The 25,657-nt window shown below is 39.8% G+C and overlaps 1 protein-coding gene across 1 annotated transcript; it reads right to left on the bottom strand.

Moving 5' to 3' along the window:
- Positions 1–6,189: 6,189 nt before the first annotated feature.
- Positions 6,190–24,958, bottom strand: LOC105053066 (flowering locus K homology domain). Its single transcript, XM_010934089.3, has 7 exons — positions 24,765–24,958; positions 22,228–22,517; positions 10,117–10,363; positions 8,105–8,253; positions 7,713–7,973; positions 7,412–7,606; positions 6,190–6,651 (listed from the first exon to the last, which is right to left on the bottom strand). Exons 2-7 carry the CDS (start codon positions 22,504–22,506, stop codon positions 6,463–6,465), a joined length of 1,320 nt encoding a protein of 439 aa, XP_010932391.1. The 5' UTR covers positions 22,507–22,517; positions 24,765–24,958; the 3' UTR covers positions 6,190–6,462.
- Between the last annotated feature and the right edge of the window lie 699 nt (positions 24,959–25,657).

Here is a 25,657-nt window from a genome sequence, read left to right as displayed (position 1 = left end):
GGTGGGCCAGTAGTAACCTTACCGCATGACTTTGTAAGCCAAGGATTTGCCCCCCAAGTGACTCCCACAGATCTCTTCATGCACCTCTCTGAGTGCGTAGTCCGCATCCGTCGGTTCCAGGCACCGTAGCAAGAGAAAGGAGAACGATCTTTTGTAGAATCGCCTATCCATCATTACATACTAGGAGGCCGCTCACCGGAGTTGCTTGGCTTCCACGGGATCTTCGGGGCTGGTTCCGTCAGTCAGGTACTGAATGACCGGGTCCATCCAGCTCGGCTCGATCGTCAGTTGTAGTACCTCCTCAGCCCTATCGATGCTCTGTTGCTCGAGACTTTCCATAAGTGTCCGGTCCAAAGTACCGTAGGCAGATGTCGCAAGCCTGGAGAGTGCGTCAGCCCGAGCATTCTCCGACTTGGAAATGTGGGAGATCTCGAAATACTTGAGATGTGCCACGAGATCTCTCACCTTCTGGAAATATTTCACCATGGTCGGGTCCCGCGCTTCAAATTCGCCTTTGACTTGCCCCACAATTAGCTGGGAGTCGGAGAAGACTCTGAGGCTGTCGATCTCGAGCTCCTTCACCACTCTCAAGCCGACGAAAAGTGCTTCATACTCGGCTTGATTATTGGAAGCTTTGAAGTTGAATCGGAGGGCATACTCGGTAACCACTCCCTTCGAGTTGGTGAGCAGGAACCCGGCCCCGCTCCCTTGGGCATTGGAAGCTCTATCTATATGTAACACCCAGGTTGACCCAGGGTCAAACTAAGAGGTCACAACTTCTTTGGAGCTCCCATCTTCCGACGTTTGGTCGACTGTCGGGCATTCCACAATAAAGTCGGCCAGGACTTGGGCTTTCAAGGTAGGTCGTGGTCGATACTGAATGTCAAACTCGCTCAGCCTCACCGCCCATTTCGCCAGTCGTCTCGATGTGTCGGGGCGGTGGAGGATCGCCCTCAGGGGCTGGTCGGTGAGGACCACGATGGCGTGTGCTTGAAAATACGGGCAGAGTCGTTGCGCGGATATGACCAAGGCAAATATCATCTTCTCCACCCTCGAGTACCGAGTTTCAGCCCCACGGAGCACTTTGCTGGTATAATATACGAGCTGGTGAGTTCGGCTCTCATTCTCCCGGATGAGCACCAAACTAACAGCCTTCGGGGCGATGGCCAAATAAAGGTACAATATTTCTTCGACCTCTAGCTTTGCAAGCAGGGGCGAAGAAGTCAGGTACTTCTTCAAATCTTCAAAGGCTTGCCGGCACTCATTCGGCCAAGAGAAGTCCTTCGTCTGCCTCAGGGTTTTGAAGAACGGGAGGCATCTTTCAGCTGACCGGGAGATGAATCGGCTGAGCGCAATGATCTTTCCATTGAGCTGCTGCACCTCTTTTTTGGTGTTCGGGTGCCGCATGTCGATGATCACTTTTATCTTCTCGGGGTTGGCCTCGATTCTGTACTGAAAAATGAGAAATTTGAGAAACTTTTCTGAAGCTACCCCAAAGGCACACTTAGTCGGATTTAGCTTCATCCGATGTCGCCGAAGAGTGCAAAATGTTTCTTCCAAGTCTTGGGCATGATCTGAAGCCTGTGCGCTCTTCACCAGCATGTCGTTCACATACACCTCCATGTTTCGCCCGATTTGATCTTTGAAGACCTTATTGATGAGGCATTGGTAGGTGGCTCCGGCATTCTTCAGACCGAAGGGCATCACTTTGTAGTAGTAGAGGCCCTTGGCGGTCATGAAGGCCGTATGCTCTTCGTCCTCGAGTGCCATCCGGATTTGGTTATATCCGGTGAAGGCATCCATGAAGCTGAGCAGTCGATAACCGGACATCGCATCCACCAGTTGGTCGATCTTCGGTAGGGGGAAGCTATCCTTCGGGCAAGCCCGATTCAGGTCGGTGTAGTCGATGCAGATCCTCTACTTCCCGTTGGCTTTCTTCACCATGACGATATTTGCGAGCTAGTCGGGATATGTGGTTTCTCTGATGAAGCCCGCCTCGAGTAGTTTGTCCATTTCCCCGTCGATGGCCTTCTGTCTTTCGAAGGCGAAGGCCCATTTCTTCTGTCTCACCAGCTTCGCGCCAGGGGCGATGTTGAGTCGGTGAGTCATTGTTTCCGGAGGTATGCCAGACATATCCGCTGTCGACCAAGCGAATACGTCGGTGTTAGCTTTCAACAGCTCTATCAGCTACCGTCGCTCCAGGTCGAACAACTGCGACCCGACCCAGATGACTTGTTCAGGATTCTTGGGCATCGGGATGGAAATCAACTGTTCAGCTGGTTCACCCAGCTCCTCCTCTTCCCGTTGGTCCAGCTTGTCGATCGTCAGGGAGTCCTTTGATTCATTGCTTTGAGTAGAGATTTGGAAGTACTGTCGGACGAGTTGTTGATCCCCATGCATTTTTTCGGCTCCATTTTTAGTCGGGAACCAGACCAGCAAGTGGTATGTTGAGACTATCGCCCTGAGGGCGTTTAGTCCAGGTCTTCCAAGTATGGCATTGTAGATCGAAGGTACATAAACGACCGTGAATGTCATGTGGATGGTGCTTTGTCTTGGTTCGGTCCTAGCTGTCACGGGAAGAGTAATTTCTCCTTCCACCGCGATGGCTTCCCCGGTGAAATCCACTAGGGGCGTAGAGACTCTCCTGAGTCGGTCAGTCGACAGTCGCATTCGAAAAAAGACCGAGTAAAACAAAACATTAGTTGAGCTTCCATTATCTACAAGAATCTTTTTTACATCATAGTTCGCTATCGTCGTCGAGACAACAACAGCGTCATCATGGAGAGTTTGGATTCTTCGAGCATCCTCATCTGTGAAGATGATTACATTATCCTGGCGCGGCCTCTTTGTCGACTCCTCTTCAGCAGTCATCCCCCGATCCGGTCGTCTGGAGATCATGTTGATGACCCCAACCGTAGGCTGATTATTCGTTGCCTCTTCAGTCGGTTGGGGTTGTCGGTCGGGAAGGGATCGAGCCGGTGGGTCCCTTCGGTACTTTTCGAGATACCCTCATCGTATGAGGGCCTCTATTTCATCCTTGAGTTGGATGCATTGCTCGATGGTGTGACCGTGGCCCCGATGGAACCGACAGTATCTTCTCCAGTTGAGGCTCTTTGCCTTCAGAGGCGGGGGCCATCGCAGGTATTCCGCTCCTTCGATCTCCATCAGAATCTGCGCACGAGGAGCAGAGAGAGGAGTGTAGGAGTCATACCAGCGATGCGTCGGTCTCGGACTCCAGCATCGAGGCGATCTCGGACTCCGTCGTCGGGGCGAGACCCGTTTATCAGTCGAGGGCCTGCTGGGTTCAGCAGCAGCCCGATTTTTTTTTCGCTTCTCCTTTTGGCCCGCACCTTCGGTCAGGCACCGGTCGGAAGCTCCTTCGTCCGCACGCATGTATTTGTATGCGCGCTCCAGCAATTTCGCATACGTCCGGGGGAGGGTCTTGTCCAAGGAATATGTGAACCGGGACCCCCTTAGCCCCCTCTTCATGGCTGAGATAGCCATGTCTTCGTTGAGGTCCCGGACCTCAAGTGTGGCCGCATTGAATCGGGCCACAAAATATCAGAGCGTCTCATTTTCTCCCTGTTTGAGGGAAAAAAGACTGTCCGAGGTTCGCGGTGGCTTCCGGCTGGTGCTGAAGTGAGCCATGAAAGAATGCTCGAGCTGCTCGAAGGAATGGATACTCCATGAATGGAGGCCAGAGTACCAGGCCCTGGCAGCTTTATGGAGCGTGGCGGGGAAGCCGATGCAAAGGAGGGCATCGGTTGCCCCCTGAATTGTCATGAGAGCCTTGTAGCTCTCCAGATGGTCAACTGAGTCGGTGGAGCCGTCGTAATGCTCCACGTGAGGTATCTTGAACCGACTAGGGATCGGTTCGTCGAGGACAAATCAGGAGAGAGGTTGGATGGTCCGAAAGTCGACGTCGTTCGAAGACTTCTGACCATCCACCTGGAGTTGGGCAAGCCGATGGTCGATTTCTTCGAACCTACGTTCGTAGTCGTCCAACCGTCGGTGTTGCGAAACTCTGGGGGTCGAACCTCCCGACGAACTTGAGAGTGAGGCGAACGGCGTCCGCAGTCGCTTCTCCTTCCTCGCCCGCTCCAGCTGGGAAGGAGAAGGATGCCGAGATCGGTGGGTGTCGCACCGTGGCTGCCTCGCCCCTTCTCGATGGGAGTGCTGAGATGGCTGCTCTTGAGAAGGAGACGAAAGTTGACGCGGACGTCGGCGGCTACTTCTGGACGGCATAGGGTGCGCCACCGGTTGTTCCACCGGCAGTTGCGGTAACTGAGTCGGTTGCTGTTGTAGGTTTTTGACTACATCTGTTAGAACGATCATTTGCCGCACGATCGCCACGATTTGCACCTCCGTAGTTACCACCGGATGCGGAGAGCTAGGCTCCACCATAGAAGGTGAAGGATGAGCCTCTTCCCGACGGGAAGAGCGCCTTGCCGACCCGGTAGCTCTCGATCGCTGAGCTCTGGTTTTCGTCATTTCGAGAGATTTTTCAAGCCCTATGGAGCTCGCTGGCTTACCTCTGTCGAATTTTCCTACCTGGCGCGTCAAATCTGTTGTGGCCAATCCCCCCGTCGCCTGATCGCCGGTGTCGCACATCTGCAAAAAAAATCCTCACAGACCGGAGATGCCTCCGGCAGGGTCCCTCCGACGGTCAAGTTAGAGAGGGAAAGAGAGCTCAAGAGCTAAGAGGTGCTTCTCGAAACTCAGCCTTTGGGACTTATGACTTACCAATACTGTTGTCTTACCCCGTTTTATAGTAGAATGCGATATGGTCCCATCATTAATGGTGCAGACAACTGAGGAGTTGTCAAATTGCCGTGGACTGTCAAATCGCCGTGGGTTGTCAAGTCACTGGGATCAATCTATGTCCTTGGCAGGACAATGCTCCAGGACGGCCATGCCACATGTCCTTGACAGGACAACTGCCCATAGCGATCGTACGGCGTTTGAATGGACTGGCCGACTATATGTCGATATTCGGATGATGACTCAGGGACACCATCGACTGGTCTGGTGCCCAGCGGAAGTCGAACGTCAGCTGTCACCCCCGACAGTGGGTCGGTGATTTGGGCTCGACCGTTTGACTGGTCGGAAACAGTATGAGTCTGTTCGGTCGACCTACTTTCGGTCGGATATCGTCGAAAGTTATTGTCGACAGTCATTGTCAGAGCCATCGGTCGGTCCGGTTGATAGAGTCAGACGTCGGTCGGACAGATCCGAGGGTAAGTCGGCGTAGAGGGATCAATCGATATATCCCAATAGGAGATAAAGAGAAGAGGATTGCAGGTGACTGGGTGAGGGTCATCTGGTTACCTTGGAAAGGTGGCGGAGTAGGAAAGAAAACGCAACGGCCATGATTAGATTCATCTGGACCGAACCCATGGAACCCAATTGACCTTGCATGACCACAGGCTTGCCTTCCTACCTGTCTCGTTGCCGAGCTGCTCGTGCTGGTAGAGGAGAAGCCGCACAACAGCCAAAGCAGCTCATCAGCTACAGCGTCAGCGCCTATATCAGCACAGCCCCATAGATAGATCCATACGACTTCGCCCCCGAATCGTCGGAGTTTAGAGAGGAGAAATTATTGCCTGGAGCACACCCAGATGGACCAGCCAAATCCCACAGTGGATACCACGCCACATTAACCATTAACCCTTGTATGTGAAGAATTGAAGAATTCCCACATCGAGGTAGACCAGCCAAATCCACACACCCAGGGAGACCAGGTCGATATCACGCCACATTAACTCTTGTATGTGAAGAATTGAAGAATTTTCGATTCCGCATTATCCACCATGCACATGCTTCGAGATTTGCGCTGGTCTATCTGGACGTGGTCCAGGCAATAATTTATCCTCAAAAAGAACCATTAAACTGCAAATTGCTCACTGAATTATCCATCCTTCCCACCCACCTTCGTCGATGCTCTCGCCCTGACTCAAGCCGGTGCACCACCAAAGTGGCCCATGCGTCAGGACCGCAAGGACCGAGACCTCATCAACACCCACGGTCTAAAACGGAAAAAATAAAAATAAACATGCGCAACCAAATATAATACGTGTATCTAATCACCAGAAGGTTATATGCCTTGCATGCAGGTACCGTCGTCGACCCCTTGCATGCAATAATAAAAAGGCAAATAAGCTTCAGCAGGAAATATCGAGACCATCCTACTCAGGCAATACCCATAAAATAAAGTAAAAAGCCATCACAGGATGTAAAGAATGTGCACAACAACCAAAAAGTAAATAAATTCGGTACGGCCACTACAAGAAGGGGACAAAATGGAGAGGGGCAAGGCATGCTAAACATCCATGGTTGACTTGATACGAAACTAAGCAAGAGATGTCTAAAGGTAGCTGGAATCAACCTCATTATAAATCCGCAAGTCCAAATAATCCATGGCAATGGGTCCCAACTAGACATCACAAGCTTCTCGATTGCCAATTATCCATAATAGCTGGCTCCATACGTTGAGTCGTATGCTCCAGAATTGTAGGAGGCAGGCCCACTGTTGACTGGAGGAGACCCATACATGGGCCCATGTGATGGGTACGAGCTGTATCCCTGATTGACAGGAACTGATGTGTTTTGCGCCGGAGCCGAACTCGGAGCAGCAGCTTCGGCCATGAAATTCTGCAACAGCAACAACATGATGCCCGTCAGCAATGAAGGTGTGCACCGAAAAATGAGGGGGAAAGGACATTTGACTGTTATGGTGACTCATCCATACAAGACACGCTTGAGTCTTCAGTGCTTGAAAATTGTGTCTGTCTACCACGGTACAAATATCCAGTGCCCATGATAAAATAAACATCATTTGGCATGGTTTACTACACTCGAGGGTGGTAATCCCTGGGTTATAGATTGTTTAACAGACTAAAGACAACAGTGATTTGTAGATTAAACAGATGATGAGAATATCTCCTTGCAAAATTTCATGACTCCAGCAACATTACCGAATTAAACTGTTAGGTGCCCTTGATGACCAAATGAGACATTTATACCAAATCAACTTTTTGTTTCTCCCATCTTGTTTGAAGTATTCTGGTGTTACCATTATATAGGCTTTTCGTGCCCTTTATAAGTTGTTCCACTAGATAGAATATGCAGCAGTCTGAGCCACAAAAAAATACATCTTTCTCCATGTTGCACGTTTGCGCATCATATATCCATGTACATGGCATGCGCTGAGGCATCAGGCTCCTCATGCGTATGTTGGCTCTAGATCATATTTACTTTTTCCAATAATATGGTAAAGAATGAATGAAAAACAGATGAATAAAAAAACCTGCTTATCAGTGGTACAATGGTTAAGAGCAAATCTGTTTAAATATATCTGAAACTATGTAAAATGAAGCTCGAATGCATGGGATTGTAAGAAGAAGAATTATACCTGTATCAATTGCCGAGCAGTTTGAACTTGTGTAGCACTCCCAATAATCTCAACAGTCATCTGTCCGGGGAATTCCCATGATTCCTGTATTGTCACGGTTGCCCCACTAGCACGACGGATGTAGCTGATACTTGCACCACCTGTCCCAATGACAGCATCGGCATATGCAAGTGGGATGTGCATTGAATCTGTGACCTGTCAAGAGACCAAGAGTAACAAAGTTCGTTTAGCAAATCCAATCCTGGAGGAGAGTTTAGTGGCATCATCTTAAATATCACCAGAAACTACTTACAGAACCTACCTGGGAGATTGTTGGCTGTTGATTTGGAGTTGAACGGATGAAGGGTGCATCTTGTCCATACGTAGAAATACCATGATGAGGTTGTCTTTCAAAGGGAGGAAGCCCTGGTGGAGGATAAAAATTGTCAGGCAGGTGTGGAGGCATGAACTGAGGATTGCCCCCATAAACTGGACCACCAGGATTTTGAGGAACGCTTTGAGGGTGGACCCAGGGTTGAGGAGGAGGGTTGTTCTGCTCCATATGCACATTTGGCATTGACATCTGCAAAGAGTTAATGAGACAAACTTTAATAGGTTAAGATACATGCAGGAAAAAAATGCTTCGCCGAGCCAAACTATAGTCTGCCTAATTCATTGGTTTCCATACCATGCTCCAAAATAAAAACAACTTACTTGCATTTCAAATAAAGGGAGGACACTTCGATCAACTAAAAACTTCCGCAAATGAGTTGCAATAAGTTCAACAGCTTTATGAACTCCCATGTGTTCTCCTTGTATCTCCACAACTCTGTCATCTTGCAGAGCAACAGGAGGTACATTTTCTGCAGAAATTCCAAGAATGTGAGGGCTGAATACCACATCAAGCATATCTGTCCCAAATATCATGGTTACGTAAAACAACGTAGTCAAATTTACAAGCAAGAATCAGCAACGCTAAGTCTACTTTCCTTTTGGCTGTAAGTTCAAAAAAAAATCAACATCATCACAGTAAAACCTCACAAATCTACATTAGAAACACCATAAACTGAAGAAATTTCAGGCTTGTGTTTTGTGCATTTTTTTCGCTATGGAAAGAGAAGTGCTTATGTTGTATCTTTGTGACTTGGAGGTCACTTATGCAGCAACAAACCAAAAGTGGGCAAATCCTACATGAAGACGACCACGATAGGGTTTATAATATGACAAGGTAATGAAAATTCTTTAATGACAATATACTGGTTACTAAAATGCTAGCAGAAATGAGACAATATCGTCAGAAAATGCTTCTTATGCCATTAATCAGAGAACTGATTGGGTGTCTTTTCATCTATCATGACTTTAATAGGTTGCAATGTTATTTATCAGTCCTTCAGAAATAGCTGTCATTCCATGCTTGAGAAGAGATATCTTTCTTAGAGCACAATGATACGAGCATCTTTCTGGAAGTCAGAAGCATTATAAAACATATCCCAAGTACAAATTTAACAAGTGTGGGGATGGAACGAAAAACAATAGCTACAAAAAGATATTTATAGGAGGTACTGACTCCTGAGGTGGGTAACTTCTGCTTTCAAAGGCTTTAGAGCTCAATAGCCACAAAGAAAGATATTTATAGGAGGTCCTGACTCCTGAGGCAGTTAACTCCTGCTTTCAAAGGCTTTAGAGCTCAATAAGTACACAGAAAACATGTCAAGAACTTCAGTATATGTAATCCAGGGAGACTGCAGGAAAATCTGAATGAGAAAAAAACTTAGTCATCATGCTTCCCAGAATAATATAGGCAGAAGAAATGTTTATCACAAGTGCTGATCCCCCTGTGCTCACAAAGCAGCCTAAGAGCAAAATCCTAAAGATGTTGGTCTTTTCACAACTTTGCATAAGAACGAAACACCATTTTGATAAACTAACAATAGGATTAGACCAATCTAATGAGGTAAGAAGGTTGAGCAAAGGGCAGAATGCCAAATGAGGAACGTCAAAGAAATAAGGGGGTGACAGAACAAATATCAAGTAAATTTTAATTTGGCAGTGCATTCACAGCATCCACAATGGCACAAGAATGTTCTAACTACCAGAAAAATAAAAAAAAGGTGGCCCTGTGCTCGAGACTGTTGCCGCTATAGGATCTGGGGTGGCGGGGGAAGATGTATGCAGCCTTACCCCTGCATGCATAGAGGCTGTTTCCATGTTTTGAATCTGCAATGAGCAACCTTACTGTTGCGCTAAAGCTCACCCTCAATCACCAAAAAAATGTTGAGTCAAAATTTCTTGTGATATGCTCTAGACATGTTACGGCAAGTTTGTGAAAGTTGATTCCATTTTTAGATGCTGTGCTAAAAATCTGAAAAAAATCACTAAGTTAATCACCCATGCTCCCCTCCCTCTTATTTTCTTCTTAAAACCATACCCAGCATACAAAGAAGAAAAGTTATGAAGGAAATAGATTATCAATCAATTCAGCATTTTTTTTTTTTTTTGGTGGCAAGCCAAATGTAGTTGCAGCTATCATTTATGAACAATTTCATGCAAGAGAGAATATAAGCCACATTAACAATCCAGACAGGATGGCAAATTTAGTTACAACAAAATGCAAGATATCATGGAAACAGAATGGGATGGAATGGAACAACAAACTTTGATTTATAATACAAACGAACAACAAAATCAGTGAGGCAATACACAAAAAGCATATAGTTTACTCATACCAAGAATACGGACAACAGATTTAGTCGCCTCTTGGATGGATTTTATGGTTGCTCCTTGTTTTCCAATAAGGCTTCCAGCTTGTGAAGCTGCTACCAGTAGTCGTGTTGGTACCATGTTGCCAGTACTTGGTAGAGCTTGAGCAGATTTGCCATCTGTATTATCGATTATACATTTATGAACTCTTATCAGGCCATCCATAGCAGGAGAAATGAGTGCATCTGGCTCCTCCTTCGCTGATATCATTACCTTCACAAGAATTGAGAACAATAAAAAGATCAGCTTCAAGCAGAAGAAAAAACCTGAGAAAAGCATACTAAGGTTGACAGACATATACATACAGGTAGGCCTGCAAACATGCACAACTGCATAAATCATTAGGCAAAAAAATAAAATAAATAAAAATGATTTCAACCAGTACATGAAAAAAAAGGCCCTTAAAAGGACAAGAGGCAGAGAAATATGATGGTGAGTATTAAGTGGCAACCATACCATCCAAGGACAGCTAACGTTTTTTCTTTTTTTCTTTTTTTTTTTTTTCTCCAAGAGGGATGGGGGGAGCGAGGGACAAAAAGAAAAGGATTTCATCAACTTGCAACTCAAAACATTTCATCTCCTTTATATAATTATATGTCCATTGTTAACCATCAGATGGTTCTCAGGTGAATGCAAGATTCCTGACCAACAAAAAGCTTATGCACAAAGAATAAAGGCAGGATTATATGATCATGAAACAGATTACAAAGGAAAAGAATCGCATGTGGGTACATCTACGAATGGCAGGATAAAGTTTATGGGGTTAGATAGGTGCTTAAAGGGACCCATAACCGGGTTATAAGGATTATTCATTTTCTCCCAGAAGATACTTCAAAAATAAAACCAAAAATAACGGTATAGATAATGCTATAACACAAACAAAATGCATTAATAGCAAATCATGTATAGGTCTCCAGAGGTAATGCAATTCAAGGATAGAAGACTGTATATTGATTCATGAAGGATATTACCCATATCAGAAATCACATTCATTATCCCATCCAGCTTTTCATGGAAAGAGGTCTGACGATTAACAAAATTTATTCAGCAATTCGGTGAACCTTGGGAATTTAGGAAAGCTTCTTCATGTTAAAAGCATTCATAAGTAGCAATCTTGATTGGGTGTATACTCATACACTTGGTGCTACAAGCAACATAACAAACAAAACCATTTAAAAAACCTTATCCATCTTTTCCTTTTCTAAAACCATATCTATACAAGAAAAAAATCACAATGAAGTTGCATGTTACATACAAGGTTTTATTCCCGATAGGATGGGGGGGCATCCCGGCCATCCCATCCCATTCCTGTGACAAAACAAGAACAAGATGGGTTCGGGACTCTAAAACCCATCCACGCGGGGAGAGAAAAGGAAAGAGGAAAGAAGAAAAGGAAGGATGAAGAAAAAGAAAAAAAATGAAAGGAAAAAAAAATGCAAAAAAAAAAAAGAAAAGAAAAGAAGGGAGAAGAAGAAAGAAAAAGGAAAGAAAAGAAAGGAAGCTAGAGGACAAGAAAGAAAAGAAGGAAGAAGGAAAAAAGAAAAAAAGAAAAAAGGAAAGAAGAAAGGGAGAAAGATGTGGGATATCTACCAGGATACATGATCAGAACTATTGTCGGAACGAGACGACAAAAGTGTCTTGTTCCATGGAGAAACCAAGATTCCATCCCATAGGATTTAAAACCTTGGTTACATATACATCTTAAGTTAATTTGTCAAATATTTACCTACAGCCTTCCTATTTATCAAAGTCTGGCATTCATCCAAGATCTGGTGACATCAATCGAAGGTCGCGATTCTCAAACTCAAGTAATCAATTATACTCGTGTTGAGATGGAGCATGATCCAGGGCAGCTTTTATTTCAGCCCAATACTCGCCCCTTTTCTTATCCAAAAGAAAAGGGCTATTGTCATTTTCAAGGAGCTTGATTCGAGTTTGGAATGATATGACTCCTAGCTCACATTGTGAGTAATTGTAGTTTGGTGCAAAGGTCCTCCTTCGCCCACCACCATTGGGATCGGTGGATTCACCGACGTGCCCTTCGTTTCCATTTTGGAAAATGGCTCCAACAGAACTCGAATCTCGAAGGAATCCTCCATCCACAAGGACGAGCTCGATGGGCCGGAATAGGGAGTGACCCCCCCCCCCCGATCGATCAACTAAAACTTGAACCCAAGTCCTAATGAGCACAACTTGATGCCTAAATGACATGGTGAAATGGAAATGTGCACTTCAGATCACTCAAACATCAGTTGGGTGCTTTCTTCCTCAGCATTCCCGAAAAAAGTTACCTTGGTATCTGGCATCTCCCCCCAAGGCAACAAAAACAGCCACAAATAACTTTTTGGGCACTAATTTAATCTCAACACATAATCATTTTATTCAGAACTCCAAAGCCGTATTTAAGTACTTGATATCATCAGTTCTCCCAATTGGACTTCACCATCCCCTCCAATATAGGCTTATGTAGCAGGTTCCATGTTAGATTCCATGGTGATCACTAAATTTTGCATGTTAAATTCACTCTTACCAATTGCATGTCATAACCTAAATCTATCCTCAATTCAATCAACACTTTCCTCATTAGCACTATTTGTATATGAAAAATTACAATGACAAAACCAATCAAGTGTTTCCACAAGTCAATACACTTGTATTAGCATCTCAGATCATCTGATCCCTCAACTGCTCGAGCTACAAGGAGTGAAAGGCACTCCCCCAAACCCCAACCTCACCACATGAGTTTAGAGTTCCATATGTGGACTTAACAGTCATTTGAGAGTGCTTGCTGATACATGTAGATCTAAGTTTAGGAGGTTTAGTTATGTTTTTGATGTTCAGGTTATTTAAATCATATCCATTATTTTATAAAGTCTCACGATCCTTCTCTCTCTCTCTCTTTTTCCCCCCTTTTTTTGGAGGGGGGTGCACAGGCTTGGACACCTTTCAAGATGTCAGAATTGAGTTTAGAAGTAATTTGATGGCTTCCTATACAGTGCTTCATGAGAATTCAAATTTGGCTATCTTTAAGTTCTTTGGTTATATTTTGTTAGAACAGGCTTTTGACAGTGTCTTCGGATGGCACTTAAAATCATTTTAGTCAAGTGTCATCGTATAAAAGGAGGAAAAGAAGAGGGTATGATTCAAAGATTTTAATTCTAAAGTTGACAATTCACATGCGAGACTGCAAAAAATCGAAAATACATGATTCCTGTTGTTGCCTCTATTCTCTACATTGTCACTGAACAGTTTAAGCTTTATCTTATTCAAACTTTATATCATATTTTTCCAGACTGCATCCATATTTATAACACATTCTTATTAAGTATTAATGTAACTAAGTAAATCTTTCAGCCTTGCAGTCATCTTTATTTTTTTAAAGAATTGATAGCCCTCACTCAGAATTGACACTATACATGAACATTATTGCTAGATAGACAAGAAGATAACTTTAGTTACCAAAAAAACAAAATAGTCAAATATGCTCGATTTCTTAATGAAACATTATCTAGCTCCAAATCATAGACACACTAAGTGAAAAAGCTGCTTCCCACAAGTCTTTAACATTAGAAACCATATTTTAAAAATTCTCCTACTCAACCAAATTTCCTAGGTCCTTACTTTTATCCTCTATTTGGCACAAAAGAATGGATTGAAGGACGGACGGGTGGAGAAAGAAGGATGGATGACAGAGAGGATCGATGGAAGAACATGGAAGAGTGGATGGAAATAATTTCCTCCTCTATTTGATATAGGAGGAATGAAAGTGATGATGGATAATATTTATATAATATGTTTACTAGACTATCCTTTGATAAAATATTACTATTACGAATTTATAACACTTATTTATACTAAAAAAGTAAACAATGTATAAACTTATAACCTTTATAATCTATAATTATAGAAAAGATTGTATAAATATTTAATCTTAGTTTAATTTAATCCAATACATGATTTTGTAAATTAATTATTAATGAATTAATTATATATTAATTATATAAATAACTAATTAATTTATAATTTAATTTTAATAGTTAATTAATATTATAAATAGTTAATTAAAAATAGTAAATAAAAATAGAGAAATAAAAGATAATTCCAATTATTTAATAATAATTATCAAAATTATATACTAAAATTAAAAAAGTAGTGAAAAATTTTCATAGTATATGATTAATAGTACACATAAAAACATAAATAAATAATATGAATGAAAAAGTGAAAAAATAATATAATTTTGTCAAAAAAATTAATGACGGAAAATTTTGTCAATACAAAAATCCATCCAACAATGTTCCATCCATCTTTTCTTGCATCCTCCCAATTTAAAAGGATGCAAATTGATGGGTCAGGGTGGATAGACAACCCTTCTTTTTTATCCATCCTGCAACTTTTTTAATCAAGCGGTAGATGGAGGCCATCTATCCTTCCAACCTCATCCATCCACCCTCTAATGACCCCAACCAAATATAAGGTTAGAGAATGAAGCTTGAGAGAGACGCTAGCTGAATGCTTAGCATGCACACGCGCACACCTATATATATAGAGAGAGAGCGAGAGAGAGAGAGAGAGAGAAACGTAGTGCACACACACCCATGCTCATGCATGCACACATGAACTAGGCTCCTTTCGATAGATATATATATATATATATATAGAGAGAGAGAGAGAGACCCACACACATATATATGTACACCACAATACCACACACACACACACACATACATATATATACCTATATACACACACATACATATACATGCATGCATGCATACATACATATATATATATAGAGAGAGAGAGAGAGAAATGTATATATATATATATAGACACACACACACATATGTATATACATATACATAGACATAGACATGCATATGTATATACATATGCATATGTATATATATATATATATAGACATATATACATATATACATACATATACAGATAGATATATATACATACATAAACATACATACACGCACGCACGCGCGCACACACATACATATATATACACATATGTAGATATAGATATATATACAAACATATATACACAAACATACGCACATGCACACACATGCACCAAGAATCTTTGTCAAATTTCCTTCTTGAGAAGGAAGAATGGAGAGCAAATGATCATCAGATTCACCTTTAGCCTCTCTTTAGTTCTCAATATAACAAAAGAAATGAAAAATAAACTGATGCAAGAAAACAGAAAGAAAGAAATTGAAAATTTTCTTGTCCTTGATTAAACTAAGAAAATTGCAGAGGAAGTTATAAAGAGTAGTTTAGATAGGGTTGAGTTATCAGGGTCCACATGCCTTTTTATTATTTCTCTCATAATTGTAACCTTTGAAAAAAGAAAAAAAATTAAGTCCCCTAAGAGAAATTTTCGGCCCTCTATTTTCGACTGTCTTTCCATCCATCAATTTTGTTTTCATTTCCAAACAATGGAAAAGAAGATTACCTCTAACTAATTTCCTTTCATCACTTTCTACAATAAAAGACAGCCTAAAAGCACATAGAGAACTTTTATTTCCCCACACAGATTTGTGTTGAAGATTGAGTATGATTAAGAGATTTTAATAATTCACAGGACTGCATAAATTCTGACAACAGCTTTTGGGTCATGAACCAGTTTATATGCCCCATTTCTGTCTTTTTAGATACGCCCCATTTCAGAATACCCAATCATTTCCCCTCTTCATCACACCTTAGCTCCTGTTATATGTCAGTTGATCACTGACAGATGACTGTGTTTTCTTACATGAATCTCTCTTATCTCTGTCATCCTCTCTAAGAATATCTAGATCATTTGCTTAACCACAATTAATATGATATGTCTAGTAATTATCTTTAAAAAACCTAGTTCCATTAAATTAACATTATAATTGACATATGGATGGTGAGGAAAAAGCTCACACAAAAATGGTGAAGAAATGACAAAAAAGTTCTTGCATCGAGACAGCACCACAAAAAAATGATGAAAAGTGGAAAGGTTTGATGACAAATGCAAGGCCAAAAAGAGTAAGCTCCACCTGCAAATTTGAAATGATGAGAAGACATCTCTACGCAAATCCTGCAAGGTTTTTACTCCTTTATTTGGTTAAGGAGAGCAGTCTGTTTGTTTATGAGCAAGCATTAAAGGATTAAAATTTAGTGAGATGGAGATGCAACACTAGACTTATCCATTCATTCATGAATGATAGAACTATAAAGGATCATGCAGTAGGACATCGAAGCTGAACAAGGGGCCTGTCCAGATGTTGGCAAGCATTTTCAGGATGATAAGGGTTGATCAGAGAGAGATTCTGTTATAAGAAAAAAAAGATAGAGAAGCTAGATAGAGTTAAATGGCCAGTCTGGTTCTCATCTAACCATATTTTTAGGGATAATTAGCACTTTCCCCAAGGTGATTTAGCTATCCTTAAAAAAGAGGATCTGTTGGGCTATTTGCCAATCAAAATCACCTCTCCATTCTGACATCTCAAAATGACTAAAATCCCTTGTGGAAGCTCTAGTGGCATGAGAAAAATCTTCAGTTGTCCAAGCAGGACCTTATGGTATCTTGAAGAAGGCCTTAACGTGGCAACTTTGCCTTCAATGCTACTGAGTACCAACTAGTGCCAACCTTATGAGAGAAGAGGGAAAGGTTGTACAAACTATTCTCTGCAAAATCTGTCCAGATGGTACCTCATGCGCTTCACTAGAATTTCCCAGAGTATTTCAATTTATTGGATTTTCATAAACACTTTGGCCATACTTCCACCTCAGCACCAGGAGGTTCCCAAGATCATCCCCCCTCCAGCAAAAAAGCAATAGAGTTAGCATCTCGTTTGACAAGGGTTTGTCCTCCTCTTCTCATCTTGACAATGAGCATGAACCCTGTCATATTCTTGCATTCTTCTTAGATTTTATTATTTTTCTTTACAATTACTCAATACAAGAGTAAACATGCATGAAATCATTACCTGCTTGATAGGATCTCAAGACCTGGGAAGCAAGACATCCTCCCATCACTTTGCAAGGTCAGATACAAATATCTAGAGTCTCAATTTGCTAGCCTGGCACAGGAGTGTGCGGTCCTTAATAAACTATCAATTTGCATGTGCACATGGAACTCAAAGTATCACTCTCACCAAAGTCATCGATAAAAAGCAGGTTTTACCTCAATTGTAATTTAAAAAAGAAACAACATATCAACAAGGACCGACATCATTATGACAGCCAAAAGCAGGGCAGATGGTGCTTGCAGAAAACCTTAAGTTCATAAAAAGAGACTAATGATAAAACAGAACTGAGTTGGTAAATAAAGAGTTCAGAAGACTATAGGAGGACCCAAAATGCTTTACTAATTAACCACTAAGAATGTTACTGAAAGGCAAGGATAAAGAAACGATAAACAAACTTCTCAATGCCAAGTTTTTAGGGTTATATCAGTGTTTTCATAAAGATGAGAACAGCAACACAAGTATAGGCAACAAAAAGATGGAATTACAAACTTGAAACAAATGTATACACAAGCTTGCTACATCACTTGGTAGATATGATAATATGAAATTGCAGTTATAATGTCTCTTCCATTATCTATAATTATAATGACTATTACTCCATTAAACATTGATATCAATTAATGCTTAAAAAGCAGTCATTTTTCTTCAAAAGATCTACTTCTCACATTCTATTTAAGTCTCCCACCTAATATCATTACAACTAAGTTCCACTTAAAACTAAGATGCAGCTACTGACCTAATTGTTGAGCTTTTGCACATGGGAAGACTAAATAAGTATTATGAAGGAGATTCCTTTAACTCAACTAAGGGTTATCTCTGTTTGTGATGTGTGTGTGTGTGTGAGAAAGAGAGAGAGAGAGGAGGTAAAGAGAATCAAATGGGAGATACCTTGAACCACAATTCCACAAAACCTGAATGAAACAATTCATGTCCAATTTGGACATGCAGGTAAATGATTGGTCTTCATCTCCCACTTGATTAATTACATATTTTCAGGCAAGAGTTACACGTTGAAGATTAGATCTAGATCATCTTAGTTAACCAATACTAAAATTTACCTATGGAAACATACTAGCATTTTTTTTTTTGGGTCTATTTTTGGGTGTGATTTTTCAAATTTCTTGAGCCATGGTGGGCACCACATCTCCAGCATAAACTCATACATACAATTAAAATAAGCATGTTGATAAATGGCATTTAAGAAATCTCTTTTCTTATTTGATAGGTTAAGTGTTTATTATTTTTACTCGATGAAGACAAAAATCTTTTTTGTAAATATTAACTAGCTCTGCCACTAATGTATAGGTTACATCTACACATGAACTCCATCAAATAATTTCCCTTACAGTTATGACCCTTTTGTTTTTACCAAATTTGTTGAATGAATTAACCCAAGTGTTAAAAATTTAGTCAACTGGGATTGAAGTTACCAGATGGTATATGGAGCTTCTTGGCAAGGATGTTCATCCAACAAAACATAGAAAGGGCTTAGACCAAATTTGCAGCACTGGTGCTCAAAGACTGATCATTGCAAACTGAACCTTTCTTCTTCTATTTTGGATTCACAGTGGTGATTTGATTTGTTGCCTTAGCTCTGCAGACAGAACCTGCAAAGATTCATTTCATTATTGTGATGGAAGGTGGTAAAGTTGGAATGTTCGTGGAATGTTTTAGAAAATATTATTTTCCCTTTTGATTATTAATGTTGTTAAAAAGCACCTGAGTATCATATCTTACATATACAATCTTAATTAGTCAGGAACTTTAGGACCAAGATGTTAATTAATAATTTAATTTTCTGTCAGAACTCAGATAAAATAGTCGTTGGAAAGATTACAGGTGCTATAATTTACATTTCATTGTGAGACTCATCATTAATCATTTCTCACATAGTAATAATCATTAGGCTATACGAAAAAAAGGCATATTGCCGTATCTACTTAGCATGATGACACATAACCCTTAAGAAAAGTAAGTGGTCTTTCTTTAATCACATGAAAAGATATCAGTTGCAAATTTAGTGATATCAATTTCTATGTCATGAAGCAGTATAAAACAGATGGAAGGCCTAGTTTACGCATATCCATAGGGAAACAAATCAAAATGGAGATAATAAATCACATAAAGACTCAGAAAAGCTCTAGTTTAGATGTCGCAAAATTGGAAACACAATGCTTACAACATGAAGGACAAAAGAATGCTACAGGTTGGAAATAAGGGATCCACTAACTTGGACAAATGTAAAAGGATTTCAGAATTTATGCTGAAGAATGACACTAAAATGGTCATTGTTGGATCCAATTGAACGGCCCCAACTACTTTAGTTCCAACAAATTGCCTTCCCAGTTTCAAAGCTTCTTCAGCAAACGCTTAAAAAAAATACCGATACCAAAAGAGGCCACATCTGTTTGTTAGGTCATAACACTAATAAACACACAGATATCTTCTTTTTTTCCTTGAATCAACAGAAATGAGCTCGCTTTTTTCAACATAGTAGGCCACCTAAAAGGTTTTTCACAAGATAGAGCTTGCCTTTGCAAACACCGAGAAGCATTTGAATTTTGAAGCACTTAACTATTTCATTCCAGAAATTTAATTTTACAATCATTATATTATTATTATTATTATAATATATATATATATATATATTGTAAACTGATGCGGGACAATCCTAAAAAGAAAATCAATCCTAATAATCAAGCTCTCTTCTGTTCATCAACAACAAATCACGTCCGGCCAGGGGCTCATTATTCCCAGGACAGACAGTATAGTTGCCTATACTCTGCTCAGGAGGCGTGATTGATTGATACGAGACTAAAGCGAGATCAATTTAAATGATACAGACGAATGCCATTCGAGAGATCAGTAAACAATTAGTAATAGAAAATTTCATAAACAGATAGCAGAAATTAAACATGCTCACGAGTAGATGCAAAAAAAAAGAAATAAGAATGGAACGAGAGAAAATAAAACATTAAACCCGTGAGAAAAATCCAAGAAGATGATAAGAATCCGGATCGTGGTAGTTAAGAAACTACTCTGATTAGGGCTCTTAATCTTTTAACCAAACAGATCCATCGATAAAGAACTAGGTCTTTACCAACATCGGATTAAAAAAAAAAATCAAAGATCAACTGTTAAGGAACGAAGGTCCTTGACAGCATATGATCTGTAGAATAAGAAATCACTCCTTCTCTCAGCACGACAGATGAAAATTCTGGAGGAGACAGATCTTCTCTTGACGGAATAGGCTTGCGTGGGTAGATGGTGGAGTAGATCAGAGTCGCAGGAACACTGAATCTTAAGTAGAAGGAATAGGATAGAAAGTGGGCCTCACACCCTCCCCTTGTGGGGCGATTTTGGGTCTCACACCCTCTCCCTCTCGGAGCGATTGACACAAGTATTTGTGGAGTTTGTAAAATCATTCATTGTTTTCTTTCATGAAAGATACAAGGATTTATATAGGACTCTAAGGATCCTATTTGTTTAGGAATCTCTTATTTTTACAAGGAAGAAATCAACCCTCCACAAAAAAGTAAAGCATTATAATCTACCATAGGAAAGAAATCAGCCTTCAACAAAATAAGTAAGTAGCCAAGAACTCTTAAGGAATTCTAAGGAAGAAATGGAATTTCATGTGGGTGCTTGATGCTTGACACAACTTGGCATGAGCACGGCATATGCTGGCATGCATATTCTTCTCTTGGCATGTGGAGAGTGGTGGCTCCAAAGGTGACGTGGACAAATCCAAGTATGGCCCTATGGACCCAAAGCCAAATGCATTAAAATTTATTGACTGAAAATAAATAACTGAAGTAGAATCAATTTAATGAGGCTTCTTCGATCCAAATCGAACTTAAATTATGTTGCCGATTTTTGATGGCTCTGGTGTCCGCACCATAAACCAAGCAAAATCTTCTATAGGTAAAATTCACAGAATCTGGGAATTTGGGAGGGGAAAAAAAGAACAATTGCTAATAAAAAAATATAGAAAAATTCCTAACAATATATTCCTTCCCAAACAAAATCAGTCTAAATTTTTCCAATTCCACTAGACAAAGTTCCTAGGAAACTAGATTGTCGTATTCCACATCTAAAAATCCTTCTAATTCCATGAGTTCATTCACCAGCCATAGTTATCTAATACCTTAAACAATTATTCATTTTGTCTTGTAGTCCACAATTAATTAAAAAAACGAATAATATCAAAGATTAAATATTTAATATTTAAATTTACTGACTTAAATCGGTCTCCTTGCCTCAGATTAAATGTATACTCAGAATTTTTGTAACTTAAAGTTTCTTGCAACCATGGAATTCTGTGATTCAAATTCATTTCAGAAATATTTGCATCATGTTAAAGCAAACAATCAAACTCATTATAATACATAAACACAGTGAAAAGAGACTTGTGAACTTTTCCACAAGGACAAAGTGAGAGATAAGATATCCTTGCCCAATTAATAAGAAAGAATAAGAAAGGATAGAGATGAGAACTTTCTAGCTTGTGTCCCTCCACAAGAGCACTCTCACATTCAAAAAGAGAATCAAATATAATCAACTTGATGATAAGGCAATTATTGGTGAATCAAATAGGAAAAGCATATTTACATGAGGACATAAGCATATCATAAAGTATAGTGAGTGCATAAAATCATGGCCTTAAAACATATGTAGTGTTTTTTATGCGTATCTAAATGATGCATGTTTTTATACAACCATAGAGCAGGCAACAAGGAGTAAAAGGATATTTTCCTTTCATTTCTAGAATGTGATAAAGTGCATATAGCAATTGATTCATTATCCAGTGCAACAAGGCATGACTCTAAAGTTGAAACAAAAAGAAAGGAGAATGGATGCTGAAATTACTGATCATAAAGTTTTCCATATAACAAACTCAATTTTACTGGTCATTGACCACATAAATGCCTGAAATATTGGTCTTACAGAAGAAACTGCAATGATGTCCTTGTAGCCTCTATTTGACCAAACTAAAGTTCTATGCTTGTAATAAGTACAGGACTGCCCTTTCAAATGTAGAAATATAACCAAGACACTTACTGCTCTTTCTGGTGAGCCAGGAGGACCATCAAGAATCTTAATACGAGCTCTTGATTCCTCGCACATTCTTTTGATATACTCTCCCTTGCGGCCAATTATACCACCTACTTTATGAGCAGGAACCAGTATTCGGAAAACATTCTCTCCAGGCCACCCAGGCCACCTCTTTTCAACAATTTCAGCTCCCAAATTATCAACATGTCTCCGTTTCTCATTGTCCGAGTTAGCAGCTGCTCCAGCCATGTCTTGCTCAGCCAAATTTTCCTCATGCTCATCCATAATGTATGGCGCTGAAAGAGGGACATTTCTCATCAATTAATGATTTGCAATCACAACAAAAAAGGGGTGAATAATTGCAAGTCAAAAAATAATAATTTAAAAGTAAAATACGATTCTTGCTCAATGCTTCCAAAGTTAAGATCATGCCAGAATATAAGGAGTCTCATGAAAAATCCAATAAGCATAAGGACGTGAAAAAGACTGGAAGTGTTCACACTTAATGTAAAGAATTGTTGATCATTGGACCCTTCATCATAATATATGTAAGCCTGTAGCGATGACAACATGGTCAGCATTTTGATGAAGATATGTTCTGTACTTCCTTTGACCAGGAATTGCAAAACAAAATTACTGATTTTGTTAAAAGAATCCACAAGCAATTGGACATGAAAAAGCTAGTATAGCTATTCATATTTATAATCACTACTCGCTAAAATACTATAAACCATACGGGTATCTACAAGCATCAACCCCCAGCTAATATGGGACTGAGATATATAATTCCAATCTCTGTTCATGCCTAATCAAGGCTGCATCATAAAAGTTTGCAAGAAGATTCAAACCATATGCATATTGTCCATTTATATCTCCTCTAATTTCTCCAATGATTTTCTCAATTCCCCAACCTAAATCAGTTCTTACATGAAAGGTACATCTTTATGTGTCCTGGATTAATACATCCTTGACTGAACATAAAACACAAAAAAAAGGGGAAATTAACCAAATTATGACACATACAGGATATTGTCAGCTGAAGGGTGGTAACAATTCTATAATCTTGCCCAACTGCAAAGACAGGTTAGAAATAGCATGAATTTCATGTGAAGTACATAGACATTTCTTGCTTTAAGAGCTTCTCATTAATCTAAAAGTTTGCAATGTGATCCCATGTAACTAGGCTCAGGTATCAGGGATGCCACAGGAAGGGTTTTGATATAGATCTGAATATCAAGCAGGAGTGAGGAATTATATGCATTATAAGAACTTGGGGAATTGTTGGTCAGAACAAGACAGATGTTAAAACACCATCGCATGCTAAAAAACTGCTTATAATCAAAGCTTCCAACTGCAATAAACATCCATTCCTTCTGAGCAATTTGATATCATTAACAACAGAAATATCTGAAACAGCATGATAAATAATTATAATTGTAAATATTGAACAAGTTTCATGCATCTGTCTACAAGTGTAGTCGGAATAAACCAGACATCAAGACCAGTATTGCCACTCTTTTGTAACCAGTATACTACCTGATCTTCCAATAAACCATCATAGATTTCACCAGTAAAGTCAAAAAAAAAAAAAAAAAACCCTTTTTACCCTAAAAATTTTAAAATATGTACCGTTAGCAGATTTCATCAATTCTTTCTTGTTCTGGACAATAATTATCCAATATTCAGTCTTTATATTGGCTTCTCAGGTACAGTGAAATTAATACCGTATATGATTTTGGTGTATATTCCTCATATGATAAGGAATATATGATAATTAATATTGTATATGATAATTATCATTAACAACAGAAATATCTGAAACAGCATAATAAATTATTATAATTGGAAATAATGAACAAGTTTCATGCGTCTGTCTACAAGTGTAGTCATAATAAACCAGACATCAAGACTGGCATTGCTACTCTTTCATAAGCAGTATACTACCTAATCTTCCCATAAACCATCGTCGATTTCATCAGTAAAGTGAAAAAATTAACCTTTTTTTTACCCTAAAAATTCTAAAATATGCATTGTTGGCAGATTTCATCAATTATTTCTTGTTCTTGACGACAATTATCCAAGATTCAGTCTTTATATTGGCTTCTCAAGTACCGTGAAATTGATACTGTATATGATTTCGGTGTATATTCCTTATCTTTTCAGAGGCAGAGAGCATCGTAGGGTATAAGAAAACAATCCAAATCTAAAACCTCTAATATAAAACACTGTGCATAGAGAAAAACCCCATGAATCCAAAGATTGAGCCATCGATCCACATAAAACCAACCAAACATGAATCAGTGGGAGAAAAGATCGGGATAGAAAACATCAAGAAATAGAAAGACAACAAGCAAGATCACACCAAAGAGCCAAATAAACCCTGGATATCTGTATTTGACCTTTCCAAGGCCAAAATTAAAATTTTCACCCAAGAAATCCACGGAACCCTAGAACGAGCAATAAGCGATCTCCCAGAAAGAAGAACCGGCAAAGAGAGGAAAAGGGAATAGAAGGGAAATTTCTTCTGGGGTATTGATACTTACGGATTTCGGGAGGGATGTCGTCGATGGCGGGGCCGGACGCGAGGATGACGGATGGTAGGAAGGATTGTAGGAGGGAAAGGGTGCCTGCGACCGGAATTCGAGGGCCTGTGGTTGTTGTCTGTTTTTATAGGTACTCCGTCTGTTGGTTTGGTGCCCTTGAGAAAAATCTACAGCCGGCTTGGGTTTTCGACATCGGGTGTACGCTGCGGCTGCGAGGCGCTTTTATTTTGGGTAGGGTTGCGCACGTGTCGTGCGCGTGAACAAAAATATTTTTGGTTGTGATTAAACCTATTTCTATAAATATATTTTTACTTATGTTTTATTCATATTTTTTTATTTTTTCTAGTAGAAAGCGAGGAAAAGGTATAAATTAAAAATTAAAAAAAAAAAGTTGCTGTGAATTGCTCTCTCAAGATCAGTTTACATATGGTTGAGTTCCTTTGTGCTGAAACCTGTAACGAGGCATCAGAGCCTCTTATTTGCTCATAGAGAAATTGGTATAAGTACATAGATTAAAAATAAAATTTTAATAATCGATCGATCATGAAAAAAATTATGATCGAATATATTTTGAAAACATTCATCAAAAAAATGGATGACCGTGTGTCTTACGCGTGCACTTTAAAATACTAAAAAAAAAAATGAACAAACTCTAAAAGTATTTAAACAATTTAGATAAATATTACATAATCTTTTCTTTTAGATGAATATCCCAATATATGTACGTAACAAATGATGACGGCCTAATTATAATTTTTTTCATAGTCGATCCGACTATAAAAATTTTTTTCGTAGATCAAAACTTGCTAATATTTCTACATAAAGATGATAATATTTAATTTATTTAATTTATTTTAACTTAATTCAGCTCATTATAAATCTAGTCAGATTAC

Source organism: Elaeis guineensis, chromosome 2 (genome assembly GCF_000442705.2).
Source record: "Elaeis guineensis isolate ETL-2024a chromosome 2, EG11, whole genome shotgun sequence".
NCBI lineage: Eukaryota > Viridiplantae > Streptophyta > Magnoliopsida > Arecales > Arecaceae > Elaeis > Elaeis guineensis.
This window is presented reverse-complemented; position numbering and strand designations above follow the sequence as displayed.